Raw genomic sequence first — 26,738 nt, forward strand, 5'->3', positions numbered from 1 at the left:
AACATGCGGTATTTGGTTTTCTGTTCCTGTGTCATTTTGCTGAGGATAACAACTTCCAGCTCCATCCATGTCCCTGCAAAGGACATAATCTCGTTCCTTTTTATGGCTGCATAGTATTCCATGGTGTATGTGTACCACAGTAAAATGTGTTTTTTACTACGGTCAGTTGCGTAGTCCATTTGCGCTGCTTTAATGATACCTGAGACCTGGTAATTTATAAAGAACGGAAATTGGCCAGGCACAGTGGCTCACACCTGTAATCCCAGCACTTTGGGAGGTTGAGGCAGGAGGATCGCTTGAGCCCAAGAGTTTGAGACCAGCCTGGGCAACATAGTGAGACCCTGTCTCTACAAAAAGAAAAAAAATGAAAAAATTAGCCAGGCATGATGGTGTGTGCCTGTAATCTCAGCTACTCGGGAGGCTGAGCCCAAAAGGTCAGGGCTGCAGTGAGCTATGATAACACCACTGCACTCCAGCCTGGGTGGCAGAGTGAGACCTTGTCTCTAAAAAAAATTGCTTAGGAGAAAAAAATTTTTGGTTTACTATTTGTGAATTACTATCTTTCATCATCACTGATCACTAAGATTTTATCTCACCAACATGAGATTCCATTCAATTCACGCACATACTTAATACCCCCTTTTTATGCAGGCCCCTGGGTGAGGACATTAAGATATGAAGGGATCCAGGGTTGAGGATGGCTGAGTCCTTGTCTGTCGAAAAGTCTTACAGAGCTGAGAGAGAGAGATTTCCTTGAAATGCACCAAGTGTGACCACGCATCAATAGATATTTGCAATTGACAGAACAATCTCACCTGGATTAGTTTCTCCCTCACGGTGGCCTTGTGAAGCAGGATTTAGTGTCCTAGAAGCACCTGTCTTCAGAGGCCCCTCCGAGTTGCACTTCTCATCGGGGCTAAGTCCAGATGCAAACATGGGTTTTAAGACAGCCCCTCCCACGGTGCTGTTTTGCCCACATCACACTATCTCTCCTCCCACTTCCCCGCTTCCTGCCATCTTTCCCTTACTCCAATCTCCCCCACAACACACGTGCAGCTGGGTGAGTTTCTTGAAGCTCAAGTCCAAGCGCTGTTTCCCCTCCACCTTTTTCTCCCTTCTTGCCCAGAGAGGTCCCAGTTCAAACCCAGGACAGGCACGTAGTCTCACAGCTGCCCCTGAGCCAAAGGTTTCCATAATTGGAGAAGATTCCACCTGCTCCGGAGACCCAAAGAAATTAATCCGTGGGTCATTTAAGAAAAATAAATAAATTCCCCATGTGTCCTTTAGATTCCCTGAAGTCCTAATGCATCTTTAATTTGGAGGAGGTTTCTGTGGGCAGGTAGAGAGGGGTCAGGGTGGGAGGCATATTTGTAAATGGGAATGATTGAGTGAGTGGAATCCCAGCCAGACTCCACGGCCCTGTCCCCTGTGCACAGAGGATTAAGGGAGCCTCGTCTGTGTCCTGAGGCTGCTCCAGATGTTGAACCTGGGCTTTGGAGTCACAGAGGCTAAGGTCTCATTGCTACCACTTGCCAACTCTGAGATCGTAGACAAGTTAGTTGAGCTCGTCATATTGTTTCCTCGTCTCTAAGACAGGTTGGTGTCTGCAGACTTGCAGCACTGTCGAGGTGCTCACTTAAAGTACTTGACACAAGCCAGGCATGGTGGCTTATGCCTGTAATCCCAGTGCTTTGGGAGGCTGAGGCGGGAGGATCACTTGAGCCCAGGAGTTCAAGACCAGCCTGGGCAAAATAGCAAGACTCCATCTCTACTAACAAAAATTTTTTAAAAACAAATTATCTGGGTTTGGTGGCGTGGGCCTGTGGTCTCAGCTACTAGGGATCCTCCCAGCTGAGGCAGGTGGATCACTTGAGCCCAAGAGTTCAAGGCTGCAGTGCGATGTGATTGCACCACTGCACTCCAGCCTGGGTGACAGAGCAGGACCCTGTCTAAAAAAATAAGATAAAATAAAAAATACAGTACTTGGCACATAGGAGGGGCTTAGTAAACCATGGCTATCATTAGTAATATGTTTGCTCTTTCATTTAGGCTACAAACAAAATCTGAAAACTTCAGGGGAAGCGGGGGAGCATTGCTTCTTGCAGAATGATCACTGCTGGGTGAGCTCAGTCTGCTGGGGCAATCAGACCTGTTAGTAGTTGCAATACATGTGGTGCAATGCACAAAGGATGGGGCATGTGTCAGCCTGGAGAAGGTGGGGTTAACCAGCCGGCAACTTAAGGAAGGGTATCATTAAGAAAACTGCGGACAGAGGGGAAGAAGATCCCCTGGAAGGAGGAAAATAAGGGTATTTCAGGCACGCTAAAAGGGTAAGGTCATGAAACCACAGGGTTTGCTCAGAAACTACCTCTCGTTGATGCTTGAAAAGTAGGCACGCTCCCTATCTCTGTGGGCTAACAAAGTTTCCAGGATACAGAACCCAAATCTTTTTTTTTTTGAGGTGGATCTCAGTCTATCCCCCATGCTGGAGTGCAGTGGTGTAGTCATGGTTCACTGCAGCCTCAAACCTCTCAGGCTCAAGTGATTCTCCCACCTCAGCCTCCCGAGTAGTTGGGACTACAGGTGCGCACCACCACACCTGGCTGATTTTTGTACGTTTTGTGGAGACGGAGTTTCACCTTGTTGCCTAGACTTGTCTTGAATCCCTGAGCTCAAGCAATCTGCCTGCCTTGGTCTCCCAAAGTGCTGAGATTATAGGCATGATCCACTGTGCTGGCTTTTTTTCCTTTTCAGAGAGAAGGTCTCGCTCTATCCCTGTGTCTGGAGTGCAGTGGTGTAATTCTAGTTCCAGTTCACTGCAGCCTCAACCTCCCGGGCTCAGGTGATCCTCCCACCTCAGCCTCCCAAGTAGCTGGGACTACAGGTGCATGCCACCATGCCCAGCAATTTTTAACTTTTTTGCAGAGACAAGATTTTGCTATGTTTCCCAGGCTGGTTTTGAACTGCTGGCCTCAAGCAATACTCCTGCCTCAGCCTCCCAACTTGACCTCTCAAAGCCAAATCTTTTTACACTTCAGTGATTCCTGGAAGAGCTGTGCTTTAAGAAGGGGAGCAGGTGGGTGCGGTGGCTTACACCCATAATCCCAGCACTTTGGGAGGCCGAGGCGGGAGGATCACCTGAGGTCGGGAGTTTGAGACCATCCTGACCAACATGGAGAAAACCCGTCTCTACTAAAAATACAAAATTAGCTGGGCGTGGTGGCTCATGCCTGTAATCCCAGCTACTCAGGAGGCTGAGGCATGAGAATCTCCTGAACCTGGCAGGCGGAGGTTGCAGTGAGCCGAGATCACACCACCACACTCCAGCCTGGGTGACAGAGCATGACTCCATCTCAAAAAAAAAAAGGGGGGGAGCCGCAATTGAAGGAAATACAGGATGCACAATGGGTGCTGAATGCATGAATGATTAAAAGACAAAAGAAGACATTCCAGTTGAGAGAGAGGTGCTGCACACAGGCTGAACATACAACCCTGGGGAATGAATGTTGAGTAGGTTTGTTAGGAGCGGGGCCAGAGGAATGGAGAGGAGGAGTGGGCAAGGTGTGAGGGCCTGTGTTAAAAATAACCAGCAAGTCTCTAGTAGAGCCAGTAAGCGGGGCTGCCTCCACTTGACAATCAGACGTGGATATGCTATTCTGGCCAACGGGTTTACGCTGCCTACTGGTACCCAGGCCTGGAGATGGCTCTCACTGGTACCAGGATAAGTGTGGGAGTTGCAAACCGTGGGTTGGGCAAAGTTTTTTTGAAATGAACATTTCATTAACTTTCTATCTTAACCTCTCTTTGGAGGACTCAGTTCAGCCTCGTATTCTGGGACCTAAAATAACTTTTTCTCGCTGGATTTTTCTCAGGCTAGAAAGCAGTCTTACAAAATCACTGCCTCCCTACTCCCCCTAGCTCAAGATCATGTCACTAGCCCGGTGCTGGGTAGGGATGTTTCCAATTGTTACAACCAGAGTCCTGGCTATTGTCTTTTTTGCCCTGTATATGTGAAGATTGTCCCCTGAGTCAGCAGACACTGAGGACCCACCCAGACCTCATGCCAGGTGTAGACAATATAAGAGAGAAAGTGATCCTTTGATGGCTTCTGCCTTAAAAGAGGTACAGGCTGGGCGCAGTGGCTCACACCTGTAATCTCAGCGCTTTGGGAGGCCAAGGCAGGTGGATCACTTGAGGTCAGGAATTCGAAACCAGCTCGGCCAACATGGTGAAACCCCGTCTCTACTAAAAATACAAAAATTAGCCGGGTGTGGTGGCATGTGTCTGTAATCCCAGCTACTTGGAAGGCTGAGGCATGAGAATCGCTTGAACCCGGGAGGCGGAGGTTGGAGTGAGCTGAGATTGCGCCACTACAGTCTGTCCTGGGTGACAGAGCAAGACTCTGTCTCAAAAAAAAAAAAAAAAAAGAGGTACAGGAGATAAAATTATAATATTAGATTAATGTTATTAATCACAATAGTGTGATTAGTACAATATTAGAGATTTAAGGAAAGTTCTATAGACATTCAGAGGCAAGAGGACTAATTCTGCCAAATGGTACAGGAAAATGGGGTGGGGAAGGTGACATTTCATTTATTCATTTATTCAGAAAAGATTTATAGAGTGTCTTCCATATGCCAGGTGCTGTTCCAAGCACTTGGGATAGTTCACTGAACCAAACAAAGATTCCTGCCTTGTGGAGCTGAGCTCCTGCAGGGATTGAGGGGGATGAGTCATAGATAATAGCAATAAATGTAAATGAGAAAATTTTGTAGGCTGTTGGAAGGTGGTAAATGATCCAGGAAATGGGGTTAGATGCAGAAATGGCTGCACTGTTCTAAATATGCTTGGATAAGAATTGTAAAAGAGGGGTGAGTGCATTCATTCCCAGCAAGGGATTTTCCTTGGCTGCCAGGGAACTCTGGAACCCCTGTTCATGGTGTGTACTTGGCTTACAGTCTGGCTGAAATCCTGGACTCCAGATTTAGCTCATGGCTCATTGCTGAGAGTTGTCTGAGTCTAAACCTCAGGGCCCTTTCCCTGTGCCCAGCTCCGCTTGGCCATCCTCCTGAGGTCTACTCAACTGTGGATCCAGCCGTCAGCCAGATGGTCTACAGAGCACTGAACGCTCATCCACTTCTGCCAGATTTTCTAGTAGTTGGAGGGAAGATGCTGCCTTTTATATCCAACAAATCTCCAGTAAGGGAGGCAAGGTCAGATGGGCAGTTCTCTGGCCATGGCCCTGGGTGTGGACTTGATGCTACCCACAATAAACAAGGCCCTCTCAGCCCTACCCAAGTAACATCAACTGGAACGAGGCTGGGAGTGACAGAGCACCATGTCTTATGCAGTTCTCAGAAAAGCGTGATTCCTATTTTCATGTTCAAGCTGGAGAAACTGAGGCTCAGAGAAGTCAAATCTCAAAGGCTCCCTCATTTTGATCTAGGAACAGTATTTCAGAGTGGTCAAGGCTTTGGGTCCTGGGGTTCAACATCTGTCTCTACCACTTACCTGGGCAGGTTACTGGGTTCTTTATTGTATAGAGATTTAAGGAAACTCCTATAGAAACTAAGTAGGAATGATCGATTCTGCCAAATGGTATAGGAAGTGGGGTGGAGAAAGTGACCATTCATTCTTTTTTTTTGGAAAAGGTTTATAGAGTGCCCTTGACATGCCAGGTGCTGTTCTAAGCACTTGCTTCATTGAAGTACACACTTTGGCTTCTCTGTCCCTGAGGAGAGATAGCCTTGAGTGCGTTGGACCCTGATGCTGTAGTTTGCGGGGCTGGGGCTCCTGCACGTTGAGTAGATTTTAATACCACATAGCTGAGGTCATCAGCACCAGCAGTAAGGAAACAGGTAATCCACAGAAATGTTAAACTTCTGCTACTTTTCAGAAAATATGAAAAGGTATAAAGAAAATAAAGATCAAATATTTTTCCACCATCTAAAACTACTGCTAACAATTTAGTGCAGGTTCTTACAGACTTTTCTGCGTGTGTGTGTGTGTGTTTGTGTGCATGCACTAGGTTGAACCTTATGAAATTGTCTTTTCTATAAGTCAAAAATCTTCATTTGATTCAAACACAAGCATCTACACATAGACAAATACACACATATTTAAACAAAATGGGGCCATACCATAATACGCTTTGGAGACTTTAATTTTTGTTTTCACCATGCTGGAGATCTAGAAATAATATATCAGAGTGGTCGAGGCCACCCATGGGTTCTGGGTTCATGGGTTCAAAACAGTTTCCACTGTGTACTTACCTGGGCGGGTTACTGAGGTCTCCCTTTGCCAGGCTTTCCCTCTTGTACAGTGGGGATAGGCATAGTACCTTCCATACAGGGTTGTGGTGAGGGCAGATGAATTACCACATATAAAGTGCTTAGATCAATGCCTTGACATGTATCATTCAGCCAATGTTAGTATTACTATAATTCCAGATGAGCAGGGGACGATGTATCATTTCATTGTGATCTATCCTCTACTAATAACATTTTCCACTATTGGGGTGAAACCCTTGTACGTTCACCTAAGAGTATGTATCCATTGCCTTACTCATGCTTTAAGGACTTAGGCTTTGAGGTTTTTAGCTTTTAAGAATTCTTTTTGCTAATGTGTTTCAAGCTGGGTAGTAAGTACAAGGGAAGTTTCCTTGGGCGGCTGCCCTATGGCTCTATAAATTAGGCTTCCAGGTCATGGCCCCAGGCTTAGTGCATTCTTGCTGCTGTAACAAAATACGATAGACTGGGTCTATAAACAATAGAAGTTTTTTTCTCACAGTTCTGGGGGCTGGGAAGTCCAACATCACAGCGCCACCAGATTAAGTGACTGGCAAGATCCTGTTCTGTAGATGGCATTTTCTTGTCACATCCTCACATGGCAAAAAAAAAAAAATGGTAGAAGAGATGAATGGTGTGCCTTTGCATGCTGAAGAGATAGAAAGGGCAAGCAGCTCTCCAAAGCCTCCTTTTTTTAAGAGACAGGGATTCACCATGTTGCCCAGGCTGGCCTCAAACTCCTGGGGTCAAATGATCCACCTGCCTCAGCCTCTCAAAGTGCTGGGATTACAGGCATGAGCCACCATGCCTGGCCTCCAAAGCCTCTTTTATAAGGGCATTTGTTCTTATAAAAGACTTAATCATTTCCCAAAAGTCCCTACCTCTTCATATCATCACAATGTAGATTAAGTTTCAACATGAATTTTGGAGGGGACACACATATTTAAACTATAGCACCCCATCTCTTCTTTTCTACTGGCTAGAAACAGTGACTGCTCACCAGTCTCCAACATTGGGCCTTGCTCACTTCTGTGGTTCAGTCATGCTGTCATGTCTACCTGAATGCCCTGGCAGGCCCCCTTTCCAGACCAGCTTCTCAGCTGGTTAGGTTGGTTCTTCCTCCAGGCAGCCATCACCAACCCTTAAGCCTCAGATAGATGCCCACACCCCAGGCCTCCATACAGTCCATACCCACCAATCTCTCTCCTCTCATAAGGTGGACACAGTGCCATCATCTTTCTCCCCATCTAGACCTCACTCTTTGAAACCAGGACTAAGTCTTAGTGCTCTGTGAGTTGACTTAATGCAACACTTGACCGGGTGCTCAATACACCTACCCAGGAGTTTGAGACCAGCCTGGGCAACAGAGTGAGACCCCATCGCTATAAAAACTTAAACAATGGTGGCTCATGTTTATAATCCCAGCACTTTGGGAGGCCAAGGTGGGTGGATCACCTGAGGTCAGGAGTTCGAGACCAGCCTGGCCAACATAATGAAACCCCATCTCTACTAATTGTAAAAATACAAAAATTAGCTGGGCATGGTGGCAGGTGCCAGTAATTCCCAGCTACTCAGAAGGCAGGCTGAGGCATTGCAGTGAGCCAAGATTGCACCACTGCACTCCGGCCTGGGCGACAGAGCAAGACGTCTCAAAAAAAAAGAAAAAATTAAATAAAAATACACCTATGTACAGACACAGAGGGATGAATATAGATTTGATGGATGAATTCAATGAATGAATAAAATCATGACTATCTGAATGAATGATGGAACTTAAATAAGTGGAGATGGTTTGGGCAGGGTAGTTAATCTTGGTTAGAGAGGTGGCATGAAGAGAAGGCATGAGGGTCAAATTAGGCAGGATGTATTTGGGAAAGGGAAGGACAGGAATGAATTCTAAGACTGGAAAGGCAAGTGGGGGCCGGATCTCCAGGCCTTGAGTGCCAGGCCAGGGAGTGGAGCAGTTTCCTCGTGAGCCCTGGATGTTTCTGGCATGACTGGAGCTGTGCTTTAGAAAGGGGGGTTCCAGTGATGTTGTGGCCACCAGGAGACCAGTAGGCTGTTAGGCCTGGAGGCTTGGGTGGGGCTTACCCTGCCTGGGGCCTGTTGGATGACTCCCCCCGGCCAACACTCCTGTACTTCTGAATCTCATAGCTCTTTTTTCCCCCACTCCCCTAAGGAAGGGCTCTTCTTCACCCCCAAGACAGAAGTAGAAGGGAGAGTTTCTGGCAGCTTTGCTTTCTGAGGAAATCACGTCACAGCCGTGCAGCCGATGATGAAATCCACCTCCGGAATTAGCAACAACCCCTCTTTCCACTTTAGAAAACTGATTAGCAAATCCTCCTCGGCTTGTTCTCACTCGCTGGGTCCAGAGCAGGGAGTATCCATCAGCACCTCTGCCTGCCTGATTCCGTGGCCTCCAGAGTGTAACCACAGCCTCACTGCTCACTCCGTCTCTTTTCTTTGGTTCTGACCTGAGATCAGTGAGGTTTATGCTTTGGAGGTGTGTGTGTATGTTTCTTTTACAAGGTCCAGCTCTGTCTCCCAGGCTGGAGTGCAGTGGCACGATCATAGCTCACTGCAGCGTTGACCTTCTGAGTTCGAGTGATCCTCCTGCCCTCAAGCGATCCTCCTGCCTCAGCCTCCTGTGTAGCTATGACTATAGGCATGAGCCACCACATCCTAATTTTCTGACGTTTTGTAGAGATAGGGTCTCACTACTGCCCAGGCTGGTCTAAAACTCCTAGGCTGAAGCAGTCCTCCCGCCTCGGCCTCCCAAAGTGCTGGGATTACAAGTGTGAGCCACTGTGCCCAGCCTCGAGCACTTTACAAGCCAGAAAGGCAATGAGGAGGAGGAGAAGAGTTGGTTTGAGGACAAGGGAGAGGCTCTGGGGAGAACTGGGCTGGAGAAGAGGAGGCGGAGGCTGGCTTAGCTCCTTTCTCCAAGTGCCACTTGCCTGGGCCTTGAGTGCAGCTCCAGGCATCCTGTGCATTCCTCAAATCCTGAGCTCTCAGCCCTGACCTCGCTTCCTGTTTCACTGTGAAGAGACACGATCTGTGAAAACTGGCACTGCCCTCACCCACATGTCTGCCTCCGTCTGTGTCTGTACTGTGGGATCTGGCCCAGCCTGCCCTCCTGCTGGGCACCAGGCCCCATTCCCATCCCTGCCACTCTCCCGTCCTCTCCTCATGCGCTTGCAAACGCGTTATCATGTCTCCCACTGGAAACAGGAAAACCTTGAGCCCACCTCCTCCCAGTGGCTGCCCTCTCTCTGTCCCTCTTCGCAGCAGAAACCCTGTAGAGCGCTCACTGCCTCCAGCTCCCAGCCTCCCTTTTCTCTCCTCGATCTACCATCAGAGGGGGAGAGCCATTTTTTTTTCTTTTTTTTATTTTTTGAGATGGAGTTCCGCTCTGTTGCCCAGGCTGGAGTGCAGAGGCACGATCTCAGCTCATTGCAACATCTGTCTCCCAGGTTCCAGCGATTCTCCTGCCTCAGCCTCCCGAGTAGCTGGGATTACAGGCACGCACCACCACGCCTGGCTAAATTTTTTATTTTTATTAGAGACGGGGTTTCACCATGTTGGCCAGGCTGGTCTCAAACTCCTGACCTCAGGTGATCTGCCCGCCTTAGCTTCCCAAAGTGCTAGGATTACAGGCATAAGCCACCACACCCAGCCAATTTCCTTTAAAAAAAAAAAAATGATAGATAGATAGATAGATAGATAGATAATTATTTATTTGACAGTCTTGCTCTGTTGCCCAGGCTGTAGTGCAGTAACGCAATCATAGCTCACTACAGCCTCCAACTCCTGTGCTCAAAGTGTCCTCTTGCCTCAGCCTCCCAAAGCATTGGGATTACAGGCGTGAGCCACCATGCCCAGTCAAAATGCATTTCTTCATATGGCTTCCAGGATGCCACAATCTCCTGGCTTCCCCCAACCTCACAGGCTGTTTCTTTTCTATCTCCATCACTGATTCCCTCCTATCCTTATTTATTTATTTAGAGACCAGGTTTTAAGACTTGCTAATGTTTGTATTTTTGGTAGAGATGGGGTTTCGCTGTGTTGCCCAGGCTGGTCTTGAACTCCTGGGCTCAAGCAATCCTCCTCCCTCAGACTCCCAAATTGCTGGGATTACACGCATGACCCACCTCCCACAACTGGCCTCTTGTCTCTCCTGAACATCGGGGTGTCCTCAGACTGTCCCCAGACATCTCATCTGCACTCACTCCTTGGTGCTGTTATCCACTCTTACATCGCATCCAAATTTATAAATGTAGCTCAGACCTGTTCTTTTTTTTTTGAGACAGAGTCTCGCTCTATCACCCAGGCTAGAGTGCAGTGGCATGATCTCAGCTCACTGCAGCCTTCACCTCCTGGGTTCAAGCAATTCTTCTGCCTCAGCCTCCCGAGTCAGCTGGGTGGCGCGCACCACCGTATCTGGCTAATTTTTGTATTTTTAGTAGAGACAGGGTTTCGTCATGTTGGCCAGGCTGGTCTCGAACTGGCCTCAAGAGGTCTGCCCACCTTGGCCTCCCAAAGTGCTGGGATTACAGGTGTGAGCCACCACACCTGGCCTAGCTCAGACCTTTTCTGAACTCCAGATGCAGCACAGCCCACTGCTCACCCACAGCTCCACTGGGATACCTGGTGGGTGTCTCATGTCTAACCTAGCGCCAAACCAACTCTCTCATGGGTCCCCCCAGCTTGTTAATGGCAGCTCAGTCCCTCTAGTTGCTCAGGCAAATCATCACGATGTTATTTATCCTTGACTCCTTCCTTCCTCACACCCCAGATCCAAAACATCAGCAAATCCCATCAGCTCTAGCTTCAAAATAAATTCAAAGACCGACCACATCTTGGTACCTCCTCTGCCTCCACCATCATCTCTGGCCTGATTGAAGGCAGCAGCATCTTCACTGTGGTCCCTGCAGCCACGCTGGTCCCTGCAGTCTGTTCTCAGCACAGCAGCCAGAGGGATCCTATTGAATCAGATCGTTTTACTGCGTTGCTCAAAACCTTCCAGGGAGGCCGGGCACACTGGCTCACATGTTAATCTCAGCAATTTAGGAGGCCAAGGCAGGAGGATCGCTTGGGGCCAGAAGTTCAAGACCAACCTGGGCAACATGGCAAGACCCCGTCTTTACCAAAAACTGCAAAAAACAAAACAGCTTCCAGTGGCCCCGGTCTTATGTGGAACAAAAGCCAGTCCTTACCATGGGCCACAAGGCCTCTAGGGATTTGGCCCCTCCTGCCCCTGACTTCTGGCTCTAGCCACACTTCCTCGAGCCTGCCAGCTGGGCTTCTGCTCGTGTGCCTAGAACTCTTCCCCCAGGTGTGTGCCAGGCTCACTTCCTCATCATGTTATTTATTTTTTGAGACAGGGTCTCACTCTGCTGCCCAGGCGAGAGTGCAGTGGCCCTATCATAGCTCACTATAGCCTCAAACTCCTGGGCTCAAGCCATCCCCCCACCTCTGCCACCAAGCCAGGCTAATTTTTTCATTTTAAATTTTTTTGTAGAGACAGGATCTTGCTATGTCACCCTGGCTGTTCGCAAGCTCCTGGTCTCAAGCAATCCTGCCTCCTTGGCCTCCCAAAGTGCTGAGATTATAGGTGTGAGCCACCACGCCAGCCTCTCATCACTTTAAAGTCTGTATCCCTCTGTCACCTCAGTACAGCCTTCCTCAGTGACCCTTTGGGAGGTTATAATGCTGCCTAGAACACTCCAGCCCTATCCTTGCCCGTATCTTTCTTCCATAGCACCTCTCGCCATCTGATTTGTTTACTGCTTGTCACCCCTGCTAAGATATAAGCTCTGTGAGGACAGAGATCGTCATCTCTGTTCCTTGCTGTTTTATTTTGGTTTTGTTTATTTATTTATTTATTTGTTTGTTTGTTTTTGAGACAGAGCCTCACTCTGCCATCCAGGCTGGAGTGCAATGGTGCTATCTCAGCTCACTGCAACCTCTGCCTCCCAGGCTCAAGCAATTCTCGTGCCTCAGCTTCCCGAGTAGATGGGACTACAGGTATGCACCACCATGCCTGGCTAATTTTTGTATTTTCAGTAGAGACTGGTTTCACCATGTTGGCCAGGCTGGTCTCGAACTCCTGACCTCAAGTGACCCACCCACCTTGGCCTCCCAAAGTGCTGGGATTACAGGAATGAGCCATTGTGCCTGGCCTTTTTTTTTTTTTTTTTTTTTTTTAAAGACAGGGTCTTACTCTGTTGCCCAGGCTGGTGTACAGTGGCGCAATATTGGCTCACTGCAACTTCTGCCTCCTGAGCTCAGGTGATCCTCCCACCTCAGCCTCCCAAGTAGCTGGAACTATAGGCATGCACCACCACGCCTGGATAATTTCTTGTATTTTCGTAGAGACAGGGTTTCACCATGAACTCCTGGGTTCAAACAATCCACCCACCTTGGCCTCCCAAAGCGCTGGGATTACAGGCATGAGCCACACACCCTCGCTGTATTTCTAGAGCAGTGCCAGGCATATGATAAGCCTTCCAGAAATATATGTCGAATGAATGAGTGAATATGAAAACAATTCAGAGCAGTTGTTCCCTGAGTTTAGGGAAGACCAGAAAGATCTGGGTGGCCCCTAAGAATCTGTTACCCATGATCACGGTGAAACAGAAATAGATGACAGAGAGCAGGGGTGGTATCTTTTAGAAGAAAATAGGTGACCATCTATACTGGGCCAGTTCTATAGTTAGCAAGATGACATGGGAGGAGAGCTATTTTTCTGAGCTTTATGTAACAGATGTGATTTTGTATAAATCACACTTCTGTAAACTGAATCCTCTCTTAAATGTACTAACAGAGATTGCTATTTAAGGGTATCGAATGCCAATGTCTTCTGTGAAGTGAATAATAATCTCCTAATTTGGCCTTAGTGGCAATTCACATTTTCCAGAAAAAAATTTACTTACATTAAGGTATACTTGTCTGAGCTGAGAAACTGACTTCATTCTGTACATTTCCACCATCTTTATTCTTTGCTCTCATTCTTCCTTTTTGTTACTGTTTTTCTTTTCTTTCTTTTTTTTTTTTTTTTTTTTTTTTTTTGAGACAAAGTCTTGCTCTGTCGCCCAGGCTGGAGTGATCTCGGCTCACTGCAACCTCTGCCTTCTGGGTTTAAGCAATCCTTCTGCCTCAGACTCCCGAGTAGCTGGGATTACAGCAGGCACCTGCCACCACACCTGGCTAATTTTTGTATTTTTAGTAGAGATGGGGTTTCACCATGTTGGCCAGGCTGGTATCAAACTCTTGACCTCAAGTGATCCACCCACCTGGGCTTCCCAAAGTGCTGGGATTACAGGCGTGAGCCACCGTGCCCGGCCACTGTTTTTCTTTTAGCTGAATTTTTTCTTAGACTCTGACATAGAATGTTCTTCTGTAACATCACCAGAATTAACAGTGCCATGGGCCCTTCCCAGGCCAAATGAGTCCAATTTGGGGGTGGAGCAAAGGAATCTAGGGGTGTGTGTACAAACTCGGGGTACAGGATTCTCCATCCCGGCCTAGCCAAGTCTGGGAACCACTGACCAAAGGCTTTCTTTCTACGCACAGTGATTCCTGCAGAAATAGAACAAAAGCTAGGATGTCGAGGATGTTGGGTGGGAGGCTGAGGTGGGAGGCTCACTGGAGCCCAGGAGGTCGAGACTAGCCTGGGCAACATAGTGAAACCTCATCTCTACAAAAAAAAACTTGAAAAAAAAAAAGGATGTTCTCAAGGGAGAGGCATCAGGTTTTCTAGTGCTGGGATGTGCCTGGGGCCTGGCTCATTCACTTGACAGAAAGGTCACTTTTAGAAATTGGGCACTGCAGGAGACCCAGAGCTGGGTAAGGGATGGTTCCCGTGCTGGGGGACCTCCTTTAAGTCAGGCGTCACCCACCTTGAGTCTTCAGATCATCAGAGAAAAGTTGCAGTATATTAATAAAAGAGAAGATAAAAAACTAACCTCACTGTTAGAAAGCTGGGGAAACAGCTGGGTGCGGTAGCTCATGCCTATAATCCCAGCACTTTGGGAGACGGAGGAGGGCAGGTCACCTGGGGTCAGGAGTTCAAGACCAGCCTGGCCAACATGGTGAAACCCCCATCTCTACTGAAAATACAAAAATTAGCCAGGCGTGGTAGCTCACACCTATAATCCCAGCACTTTGGGAGGCTGAGGCGGGTGAAACACTTGAGGTCAGGAGTTTGAGACCAGCTTGACCAACATGGTGAAATCCTGTTTCTACTAAAAATACAAAATTAGCCGGAGTTGGTGGCATGTGCCTGTAATCCCAGCTACTCGGGAGGCTATGGTGGGAGAATTGCTTGAACCCAGGAGGTGGAGGTAGGTAGCAATGAGCCAAGATTGCACCACTGTACTCCAGCCTGGGTGACAGTGAAACTGTGTCTCAAAAAAAAAAAAAAAAGAAAGCTGGGGCAACGAGAGGGTGGTAGAGGGCATGAAGAGAGGAAGTTGGGCAATGCTGGTGGTTTGTGGGGAGGGCGCAGCCCAGGGTTTCCCACTCTTGCTGACAAGCTGCCTATCCGGAAGGCTTCCCCCGGAAGCTCTGGCCAGGGCCATTACAAAAGGCCACTCCAGTCTGGCTCTGTGAATAGTGAAAGATCAGGATATGTCTGGTGGATTTACTCAAGGCTGGGCTTTCTAGGGAGGGTGACTTGCCCAACCAGTGACTGATGAATGGGGAGTGAGCCCTCTGGGTGCAATATCTGCAAGCGTGACTTTGCAGTTTCGGGTGCTAGGGAAGTGGAACCAAGTCTTCCTCCATGACGACAGAAGCAGCAGCCTTACAAGGGAGGAGCCCCTTTCGAAGCCACAGTTCCCTGTGGGTGAGAGGAGGGCATATGGGCCCGCTTCTCCTTTTCCCCAAGACCTGGTGTCCGAGTCTCTTACCCTGTGCCCTACATTCCAGGCCCCTTTGAAATCCTAAGTGGGCACCCCGAGGGTCATCCCACATGTTCTCTTATGGAGGGAGGCAGCTGGCATGCGGGGAAAAAGAGACCAAGAAACTAAGACTTGCACAAGGAACCAGGCTGAGGCTGGGCGCGGTGGGTCACGCCTGTAATCCCAGCACTTTGGGAGGCCGACGCTGGAGGATGGCTTGAGGCCAGGAGTTCGAGACCAGCCTGGGCAACATAGGGAGATCCTCACCTCTACAAATAATAAAAAAATTAGCGGCTGGGTGTGGTGGCTCATGCTTGTAATCCCAGCATTTTGGGAAGTCAAAGCAGGAGGATCACCTGAGGTCAGGAGTTCAAGACCAGCCTGGTCAACATGGTGAAACCCCGTCTCTACTAAAAACTACAAAACAAATTAGCTGGGAGTGATGGTGTGTGCCTGTAATCCCAGCGACTTGGGAGGCTGAGGCAAGAGAATCGCTTGAACCCGGGAGGCGGAGGTTGCAGTGAGCTGAGTTCATGCCATTGTACTCCAGCCAAGTGACAGAGCAAAACTCCATCTCAAAAAAAATTAAAAAAAATTAGCTGGGTGTGGTCACATGTGCCTGTGCTCCCGACTATTTTGGGAGGCTGAGGTGGGAGGATTGCTTGAGCCCAGGAGGTCGAGGCTGCAATGAGCCATGATTGCACCACTGCACTCCAACCTGGGCAACAGAGCAAGACCTTGTCAAAAAAAAAAAAAAAATAGTCATCTAAATGCAGTTACTGTTGTTCCCAGCATCAGTTAGATCAATCACTGTGCCTGACATACACCTCCCTGGTAAACATGAGGAGGACACAGGCTCAGGCGCCAGCATGCCTTACCTCACAGTGATGGCCAGTAATCAGCCTCTGTATGTGTGGACATCCACCCTCATAGGCTGCCCTGCCTAGCCCAGGGGCCAGCAAACATTTTCTGCAAAGGGCCAGATGGTAAATGTTTTTGGCTTTGTGGCCTCCTGCTGCTACTATTTCTTCCTCCTCCTCCTCCTCCTCCTCCTCTTCCTACTCATCCTCCTCCTCCTCCCTGCCCTTAAAAAGCCGGGCGTGGTGGTTCGCGCCCGTAATCCCAGCACTTTGGGAGGCTAAGGCGGGAGGATCACTGGAAGCCAGGAGCTCAAGACCAGCCTGGGCAACAAAGTGAGACCCCATCTCTACAAAAAAAAAAAATTTTAATTAGCCTGGCATGGTGGTGCGCACCTGTAGGCCCACCTACATGGGAGGTGGAGGTGGGAGGATCGCATGAACCCAGGAGTTCAAGGCTGTAGTGAGCTATGATCGCACCACTACACTGCAACCTGGGCAACAGAGCAAGACTCTGTCCCTAAACAAGAACATAAAAACCAGTCCTAGCTCGCAGGCCATGCACAAGCAGGCTGAGGCCAGGTTTGGCTGGTTGGCGGTGGTTTGGACCCCTGGCAGCCTGCCCTTTCTCATTCTTGTCTAGGACGATGTTATGAGATACTTTGTTTTTGTTTTCTTTTCTTTTTCTTTTTTTTTTTTTTTGAGATGGAGTCTTACTCTGTCACCCAGGCTGGAGTGCAGTGGCGCGATCTCGGCTCACTGCAACCACCACGTCCCGGGTTCAAGTGATTCTCCTGCCTCAGCCTGCTGAGTAGCTGGGACTACAGGTGCGTACCACCACACACAGCTAATTTTTGTATTTTTAGTAGAGACGAGGTTTCACCATATTGACCATGCTGGTCTCAAATTCCTGACCTCAGGTGATGCGCCTGCCTCAGCCTCCCAAAGTGCTGGGATTACAGGCGTGAGCCACCGTGCCTGGCCGTTTTTTGTTTGTTTTTGTTTTTTTGAGACAGAGTCTTGCTGTGTCACCCAGGCTGGAGTGTAGTGGCACAATCTCGGCTCACTGCAACCTCCACCTCCTAGGCTCAATCGATCCTCCACCTCAGTCTCCTAAAGTAATGAGATTACAGGCATGAGCATAGTCAGGGGAGAAGGAAGGAAAGGACAGGAAGGAGAAGTACAGTCTTTGTCCCTTTGAGGACAAGATCCACCTTTTTTAGGGGTGGGGAGTCAGGGTCTCCATCTGTCATTCATGATAGAGTGCAGTGGCACAGTCATAGTTCACTGCAGCCTCCAACTCCTGGGCTCAAGTGATCCTCCTGCCTCAGCCTCCCAAGTAGCCACTACTACAGATATACCACCATCCCCAGCTAAATTTTTATTTTTCGTAGAGTTGGGGTCTTACCATGTTGCCCAGGCTGGTCTTGAACTCCTGACCTCAAGTGATCCTCCTGCCTCGGCCTCTCAAAGTGCTGGGATTCCAGGCATGAGCTGCCGCACCTGGCCACAGGGTCCACTTCCTGTCATCTGTGTGCTCTCTAGCAGCCCCTGGTGTGGTGCCCTGGATCCTGGCAGCCATGTGCAGGTGCGTGGCTGTCCACAACTGTGAAAGGCCCTCTTGTGGTTGTATGGCAAAGAGCCTTACCATCTGTGTGGCAGCCTTGCCCTGCGTGTAGTAGGTATTCAGTAAAATCAGTTTCTCAGGCCAGCGTGGTGGCTCATGCCTGTAATCCCAGCACTTTAGGAGGCCAAGGCAGGCGGATCACTTGAGGTCAGGAGTTCAAGACCAGCCAGGCCAACATGGTGCAACCCCGTCTCCACTAAAAATACAAAAATTAGCTGGGTGGGGTGGGGGGTGCCTGTAATCCCAGCTACTCAGGAGGCTGAGGCAGAAGAATCTCTTGAACCTGGGAGGCACAGGTTGCAATGAGCCGAGATCGCGCTACTGCACTCCAGCCTGGGCGACAGAGTGAGACTCTGTCTCAAAAAAGGAAAAAAAAATCAGTTTCTCAGTGTTTTTTATCTTTTTACTGTGACAAAATACATATAACATGAAATTCACTATTGTAACCAATTCAAGTGTATAATTAAGCAACATTTGGCACATTAGCTATGTCGTGCAGCTAACATGACTGTTTAATTTCAGAACATTTTCACTACCTCTAAAGGAAACCCCATTCCCATTAAGCAATCACTCCCCACCCTCTCCTACCAGACCCCAGTGGCCACCAGTCAGCTCTCTGTCTCTATGGATCTGCCCATTCTGAGCATTTCACACAAATAGGATCACACATTGTGTCCCATTTCATGTCTGGCTTCTTTCATGTAGCATGTTTTGGGGGCTTATCTACCTTGTAACTATGTGTGTGTATGTGTCTGTGTGTGTGTGTGTGGTGGTAAAATATACATACCATAAAATTCACCATTTTAGGCCAAGGACATGGCTCATGCCTGTAGTCCCAGCACTTTGGGAGGCTGGGATGGCCAAAGTGCTTGAGCCCAGGAGTTTCAGACCAGCCTGAGCAACATAGTAAGATCCCATCTCTACAAAAATTAGCTGGGTGTGGTGGCATGTGCCTATAATCCCAGCTACTCAGGAGGCTGAGGCAGGAGGATCACTTGAGGCCAGAAGTTTGAGACCTGTCTAGGCAACATAGCGAACCCCATTTCTACAAAAGAATTTAAAAATTAGCCAGGTGTGATGGCATGCACCTGTCATCTCAGCTACCTGGGAGGCTGAGATGGGAGGATTGCTTGAACCCAGGAGGTTAAGGCTGTAGTGAGCCATGTTTGCACCATTGTACTCCAGCCTGGGCAACAGAGGGAGACCCTGCCTGGGCAACATAGCGAATCCCATCTCTACAAAAGAATTTAAAAATTAGCCAGGTGTGGTGTCATGCACCTATCGTCTCAGCTGCCTGGGAGGCTGAGATGCGAGGATTGCTTGAACCCAGGAGGTTGAGGCTGTAGTGAGCCACGTTTGCACCACTGTACTCCAGCCTGGGCAACAGAGGGAGACCCTGCCTCTAAAAAAAAAAAAAAAAAGGGGGGGGGGCCAGATGTCATGGATACGAAGGTGAGGCAGACAGTAGGGTGGAGGACGTTGGTTGGCGACCGGTTTGTGTTGGACCCTGAGAGTTACAGAAGGCAGCACGGTGTGGGAGAGGAGGCGCTCTCAGATGGACCTGGGTTTCAATTCTGGCTTCACTTCTTGCTGGCTGTACTACTTGCAAGTAGCTTGTCTTGGAAAATAGGGGCCCAGATTTCTTGCCCTCTAGGGCCCAAAGGAGGATGAGAAGTAAATTACCAGTGCAGTGCCTGGGAGGAGGAAGAGGCCCAAGTGACAGTCAGTGGCTCCTGCTACTACCACTAATCTGGTGACAATGGCTTTATTATTATTATTATTTTTGATCAAGACAAGAATTAAAAAAGACCCTGATGTTGGGCAGCAAATTCCAAGGGTTGTAGCTAGAACCAGAGCAGTCTCACAGAGCATGGAAGGCTCCCCACGGCAGGGATGCTCTGTTTGGCTTTCATGCCTCACCTGTCCCTCTACTGTCCCAGGCTCACCTGATCTCCATTTGGTTCTGTACTCTCCCTGTCATCCTCACTCAGGTGGAAGGTCCCAGCTGTTAACCTGAGCTGTTGCCACCTGTACTGCAACCTGCCATGGCCAGTTTTTTTTTTTTTCTAGTTTTCTTTTCTTTCGTGTGTGTGTGTGTGTGTGTGTGTCCCAGGTTGGAGTGGTGCAATGGTATGATCATAGCTCACTGCAACCTTGAACTTCTGGGCTCAAGCCATCCTCCCACTTCGGTCTCCTGAGTAGCTCGGATTACAGGCACGTGCCACCACGCCCAGCTAATTTTGTATTTTTAGTAGAGACGGGGTTTCACCATGTTGGCCAGGCTTGTCTTGAACTCCAGGCCTCAAGTGATCCGCCTGCCTCGGCCTCCCAAAGTGCTGGGATTACAGCCTCTTTCTAAAAAAATTATTATTATTATTATTATTATTATTATTATTATTTGAGATGGAGTCTCACTCTTGTTGCCCAGGCTGGAGTGCAATGGCACGATCTCAGCTCACTGCAACCTCCATCTCCTGGGTTCAAGCGATTCTCCTGCCTCAGCCTCCCAAGTAGCTGGAATTACAGGCACCCACCACCACACCTGGCTAATTTTTGTATTTTTAGTAGAGATAGGGTTTCACCATGTTGGTCAGGCTGGTCTTGAACTCCTGACCTCAGGTGATCCACCCGACTTGGCCTCCCAAAGTGCGGGGATTACAGGCATGAGCCACCGTGCCGGGCCTTTATTTTATTTTTTTGTGAGACAGTTTCTCTCTTGTCGCCCAGGCTGGAGTGCAGTGGCACAATCTTGGCTCACTGCAACCTCCACCTCCCGGGTTCAAGCGATACTCCTGCCTCAGCCTCCTGAGTAGCTGGGACTACAGGTATGTGCCACCACCCCTGGCTAATTTTGTATTTTTAGTAGAGATGGGATTTCACCATGTCGGCCAGGCTGGTCTCGAGCTCCTGACTTTGGGTGATCTGCCCACCTCCACCTCCCAAAGTGCTGGGATTACAGGTGGAGCCACCGTGCCGGGCCTCCTCTGCCTTTGTTTTGCCCTTCTCCTTTCCCATCTGTGCTGCCTGTTCTCAGGTTTTTCTTATCTGGCCCCTTGCCTGGGGACCTGCCACCCCCACCTGGGGCACATCCCTGTGCCTGCTCCTGCCATGGGACCTTTGTGAGCCAGCCTGACCTTGGCAGCCCGAGGCCTGGGCTCCTGCCAAGAGCTGTGTGTGCGTGACCGGACAGTGTCCAACTGGCCCCACAGGCCAGGCCCGGGCCCAGCTCCCCACACAAGCAAGGCCAGAGGGTTTCCCATTGGCCACCGCCTGACTGGGCTGTCCCAGGGGAGCGGAGGATGGGGAGTGCTGGGGAGGGAGGAACAGAGGCTGGGAGAAAGGTGCCCTTCCTGCGGTGCCTGCTGGCAATTGGCTGTCCGGAACCAGCCGGGAACACGAGGGCCTGCTGGGTCAGGAAGTGGTGGACAATGCCACGCTTTCAGGGGAGACACGGCTTGGTCTTAGGTCCTGTGTGACTCCAGGGAAGTCCAGAGAACAGCCTGTTCTCAGAGGATGTTCCCTAACCCAGAGCCCCCTCCAGAGGTGAGACACCAAGCCCCTCACTGCCCACCCTTGGCGCTGGGAGGGGCCCCCAGGCATTGGCCTGTGGAGGGCCGGGAACAGTTCAGAACAAAATGATGTCCTTCAGAGAGCCTGGGGCCGGGAGGGGAAGGGAGTAGATTTTCTCAAGAGACTGTGAATCACATACCTGGGACTTTTTTTTTTTTTTTTTTTTTGAGACTGAACCTCACTCTGTCACCCAGGCTGGAGTGCAGTGGCACCATCTCAGCTCACTGCAGCCTCTGCCTCCCCAGTTCAAGTGATTCTCCTGCCTCAGCCTCCCAAGTGGCTGGGACTACAGGCACGCACCACCATTTCTGGCTACTTTTTATATTTTTGGTAGAGACAGGGTTTTGCCATGTTGGCCAGGCTGGTCTTGAACTCTGGACCTCAAGTAATCCGCCCATCTCAGCCTCCCAAAGTGCTGAGATTACAGGTATGAGCCACTGCACCTGGCGTACCTGGGACTCTTTCTAAAAAAATTTTATAGAACAGTCGCGGTTCAAGACCAGCCTAGCCAACATGGTAAAACCCTGTCTCTACTAAAAAAAAAAAAAAAATACAAAATACAAAAATTATCTGGACGTGGTGGCGGGCACCTGTAATCCCAGCTACTGGGGAAGCTGAGGTAGGAGAATCACTTGAACCTGAGAGGCAGAGGTTGCAGTGAGCCGAGCTCACACCACTGCACTCCAGCTTGGGAGACAGATGGAGTGAAACTCCATCTCAAAAAAAATGTATATATATATTTTTATATAAATAATATATAAAATTTTAATATATATAAATATATATATATATTTTTAATAGTGATGGGATCTTACCATGTTGCCCAGGCTGGTCTTGAACTCCTGGGCTCAAGAGATTCTCCTGCCTCGGCCTCTCAAAGTGCTGGGATTACAGGCATGAGCCACCATGCCCGGCCTCTACCTGGTACACTTTAGAGGCGGGAGTGCTGGGAAGCAGCCAGTCCTGATGATTTATGGACTTATGACCTGCCTTTGCGACTGTGGGCCTGCAGGAAAGGAGAAGGCAGGGTCCGTGCGCTTGGGATTCTAGTCTGCGTAGGGAGGGAAGGTAATACTCAGTGTCAAACATATTGAGAGAAATAGGAATTCAAAAAAAGAGGGAAAAAAGGCCAGGTGTGGTGGCTCACAACTGTTATCTCAGTGCTTTGGGAGGCTGTGGGAGGAGGGTCACTTGAGCCTGAGTTCAAGACCAGCCTGGGCAACACAGGGAGACCCCATCTCTAGAGAAAATACAAAAAAATTAGCTGGGTGTGGGGGCACATGCCTGTAAGTCACAGCTTCTTGGGAGGCTGAGGCTGGAGGATTACTTGAGCACAGGCGTTCAAGGCTGCAGTGAGCTATGATCACATCACTGCACTCCAGCCTGGGTGACAGAACAGGACCCTGTCTCTTATAAAAAAAAAAAAAAAGGCGGGGGGCGCTAGACGAGGTAGCTCATGCCTGTAATCCCAGCACTTTGGGAGACTGAGACAGGTGGATCACCTGAGGTCAGGAGTTCAAGACAAGCCTGGCCAACATGGCGAAACCCAGTCTCTATGAAAAATACAAAAATTAGGCAGGTGTGGTGGTGCGGGCCTATAATCCCAGCTACTCTGGAGGCTGAGGCAGGAGAATCACTTGAATTCAGGAAGCAGAGGTTGCAATGAATCAAGATTGTGCCACTGCACTCCAGCCTGGGCAACAGAGCAAGACTCTGCCCCCCCCCGCCCCCCAAAAGAGAAAAAAACAAAAGAAAGAAGGAAGAGAGAAAAATACATTGTTGGCCTGAGTAGCTTGGTTAAGTCTTAAAAAAATAAAGGTACCTTGGGAGGCCGAGGCGGAAGATCATGAGGTCAAGAGATGGAGACCATCCTGGCCAATATGGTGAAACCTCGTCTCTTCTAAAAATGTAAAAATTAGCTGGGTGTGGTGGCACATGCCTGTAGTCCCAGCTACTCAGGAGGCTGAGGCAGAAGAATCACTTGAACCAGGGATGAGGAGGTTGCACTGAGCCAAGGTTGCACCACTGCACTGCAGCCTGGCGACAGAGAAAGACTCTGTCTCAAAGAAAAAAAAAAAAGAAAATGGTACCGTTGGGTATGAGCTTAAAGGAGGTCAGGGTTTGGAAAGTAGAAAGAAGAGTGGGCGTGTATGGTGGAGGGTGGGGTGGAGAGGTGGTATCCCAGGTACACAGTGTTAGTGAGCCATGGGAAACTGGTCCTAGCAGGGAACTTCTGCCCTGGAAACCTCTCAGTATCTGACATTCCCCGGCCCCCTGGGGACCCACAGGTTGCCTTAGAACCCAGAATGAGCCCCCAAGAAGCTTTGCCACAGGCTCGGCAATGGGCCCCAAACCATGGAGTGGACTCTGCCTCATGGGTACAGCCACTGTGACGAAGTGTTGCTTGGGGAACTGGGGGCACGATGATGACAGTGCCAGAGAGCTCTTGTGGGCTCCCCCAGAGCTGCAGGAGAAGGGTCTGGGACAGTTCTGGCAAGTTCAGGCAGAGCTTACAGGTGCCTTGTAGCTGCTGGTTTAGAAAGAAACTTTTTAGTGCTTAGGCCAGGTCCTTGTCAGTTGCACTGGATTCATACTGGGAGGCGGTGACTCCCAGGGTGTTCCCCACTTTCCTTAGCGCACTGGAGAAGTAACTCATTCAGGAGGATGGAGGGTCATTTGTGTCATGTTCCTCCCCTGCTCGAGAGCCTTCTGTGGATCCCCAGTACCCATCAGATCACAGTTCCTAGGCCTGATATCCAGAGCCCTCCATCATCTGATCAGCCTTTTCAGAGTCTAAAAATGGGAAGAGACCTAGAAGTCATCTAATGTAATCTGAACCTGTCCATCTTTTTCACAATAACCCAGAGAGGTTGCCTCTCTTCTGCATGTGTGTTTCTAATAATGAGGAGTTCTCTTTCATGAGACAGCTTTAAGTTCATCCAGAAACTGCCTCTCTGGACTTCTACCCATTAGTCTAGGTTCAAGCCTCTGGAGTTTTTCCTGCTTCCAGATGGTCACGCTTCAGAATATTGATATTTCTCTAAATTTTCTTCAGATCTTAAATCTATTTCAATCCAGGTCACTCTCTTTCGGAAGTGGTCCAGCTTTTTGTTTCCTTCATAATGTATAAAGCCTGAAACTGAATAGTGTTTCACAAGTGGCCTTATCTGTGTAGAGAACTGGAACCATATGCTCCCTCCTTTTAATGCATCCAGAGAGATCAGACTTGCATGTTCATCAACCATATCAAAATCTTGCTATTATTAAGTTAGCAGCCAAATAAAACACCTTAATTTTTTTTTTTTCTTTTGAGACAGAGTTTCGCTCTGTCACCCAGGCTGGAGTGCAGTGGCGTGATCTCGGCTCACAGCATTCTCTGCCTCCCGGGTTTAAGCAATTCTCTCCCTCAGCCTCCCGAGCAGCTGGGATTACAGGCGCCCACCACCACAACTGGCTAATTTTTTTTGTATTTTTAGTAGAGACGAGGTTTCACCATCTTGGCCAGGCCAAACTTGAACTCCTGACCTCATGATCCACCCACCTCAGCCTCCCAAAGTGCTAGGATTACAGGCGTGAGCCATGTGCCCGGCCAAAACACCTTAATTCTTTTCACAAGTGCTGCTTTGAGTCACAGCTCCCCTGTGCCAGTGAGTTTAGGCCTAAGTATAGAAAATTTCCTTTGTACCTACTGGATTTCATCTTGTGAGGTTTAATGCGTTTTTCCAGTCTGTGGATTCTGATCGTGTCTCTGTGGTGTAGAGGGCCTTGTCTAGTGCCAAGGTTGTGATCCTGAGCCTGAGCTCGGTCACACTGCAAAGTCTGAATCCCCGCCCTACGCTTGCTGACGTTACGGGCCTGGGCAGTTTACTTAGCAGTTCTTTTTTTTATTTTTATTTATTTATTTTAGAGATAGGGTCTCACTCTGGTCCCCAGGCTGGAGTGCGGTGGCGTGATCATGGCTCACAGCAGCTTCAAACTCCTGGGCTCAAGTGATCCTCCTGTGATCCTCCTGCCTCAGGCTCCCAAGTAGCTGGGACTACAGGCATCAACCACCAAGGCAGGCGGATCACCTGAGGTCAGGAGTTCGAGACCAGCCTGACCAACATGGTGAAACCCCGCCTCTATTAAAAATACAAAAGTTAGCCGGGCATGGTGGTGTGCACCTGCAATCCCAGCTACTGGGGAAGCTGAGGCAGGAGAATCACTTAAACCCAGGAGGCAGTTGTTGCAGTGAGCTGAGATCACACCACTGCACTCCAGTCTGGGCAACAGAGCAAGATTCTGTCTTAAAAAAAAAAAAAGGAAGAAAGAAAAAAATTTTTTTTGTTTTTGTAGAGACGGTGCCTTACTATGTTGCTCAGGCTGTTCTCAAACTCCTGGCCTCAAGTAATCCTCCCAACTAAGCCTCCCAAAGTACTGGGATTACAGGTGTGCACCACCACACCTGGCTATTAAAAAAAAAATTTTTTTTTTAGAGATGGGGGTCTCGCTATATTGCCCAGGCTGGTCTCAAACTCCTGTTCTCAAGCAATCCTCCAGCATCGACCTCCAAAGTGCTGAGATTACAGACATGAGCCACCCCACCCAGGCTTACTTGGCCTTTCTAAGCCTAAGAGATCTCGGGTGCCTTGGTTTCTTCATCTGCAGAATGGAGCTGATTAATACTAATAAGTGCCTACTGATAGGTTGTAGAGTTGTGAGACTTTATATAAGATAATTCATACAAAGGGGCCTGGTCTAAGCACTCATTAGTGCCATCAGCTTGATGATTATCACCACTGTTACCGCTAGTTCACTTCCTCATTCTTTTAAAAATGGCTGTTTCTTACCCAAGAGCTGCCTGCCCTCATTGTTCATTGTTCCTTCGGGTCCTTTTCTTACAGTGTCTCCCCAGCCTGCAGCCCTTGCTGCTATCCTCCCCCTATCTAGGTCCAGAGCCTCTGTCGCCCAGGCAGGAGTGCAATGGCGGGATCTCGGCTCACTGCAACCTCCACCTCCCGTGTTCAAACAATTCTCCTGCCTCAGCCTCCCAAGTAGCTGGGATTATAGACATGAGCCACCACACTCGGCTAATTTTTGTATTTTAGTAGAGATGGGGTTTCACCATGTTGGCTAAGCTGGTCTTGAACTCCTGGCCTCAGGTGATCTGCCCCCTTCGGCCCCCTAAAGTCTCTGCATCATCTTGGAGGCACCACGGATGCATCATTCTGCTGTCTCCCTGTAACCCGGAGCTCCTATCTGCCAGTCCTACTGAAGCTCATTTTACTGCCCATATTATATTGGGTCATTTCCATTTTCACATCTTTCATTTTGGTTCCATTTTTCCTGTACTTTTATGCTATTAAATAGCTTCTGGCTGGGCATGGTGGCTCACACCTATAAGCCCAGCACTTCAGGAGGTTGAAGCAGTAGGATTGCTTGAGGCCAGGAGTTCAAGACCAGCCTGGGCAACATAATGAGACCCCATCTCTACTTAAAAAAACCAATTAGCCAG

At 49.0% G+C, this 26,738-nt stretch overlaps 1 protein-coding gene across 8 annotated transcripts in view; it reads left to right on the forward strand.

The window, feature by feature from the left end:
- Positions 1–26,738, forward strand: part of HIP1 (huntingtin interacting protein 1) — a 203,200-nt gene that overhangs the window by 101,633 nt on the left and 74,829 nt on the right. Inside the window, exon 1 of one of the 8 annotated variants that reach the window (XM_055292791.2) lies at positions 21,067–21,217. The exons of the other annotated variants lie outside the window; for them this stretch is intronic. Coding sequence (XP_055148766.1) covers positions 21,188–21,217 — 30 coding nt within the window. The 5' untranslated portion in view covers positions 21,067–21,187. Of the gene's footprint in view, positions 1–21,066; positions 21,218–26,738 lie in introns of those variants that run through there. 8 annotated transcript variants of the gene reach the window in all.

The sequence above is a fragment of the Symphalangus syndactylus genome, chromosome 9 (assembly GCF_028878055.3).
Source record: "Symphalangus syndactylus isolate Jambi chromosome 9, NHGRI_mSymSyn1-v2.1_pri, whole genome shotgun sequence".
NCBI classification, from domain to species: domain Eukaryota; kingdom Metazoa; phylum Chordata; class Mammalia; order Primates; family Hylobatidae; genus Symphalangus; species Symphalangus syndactylus.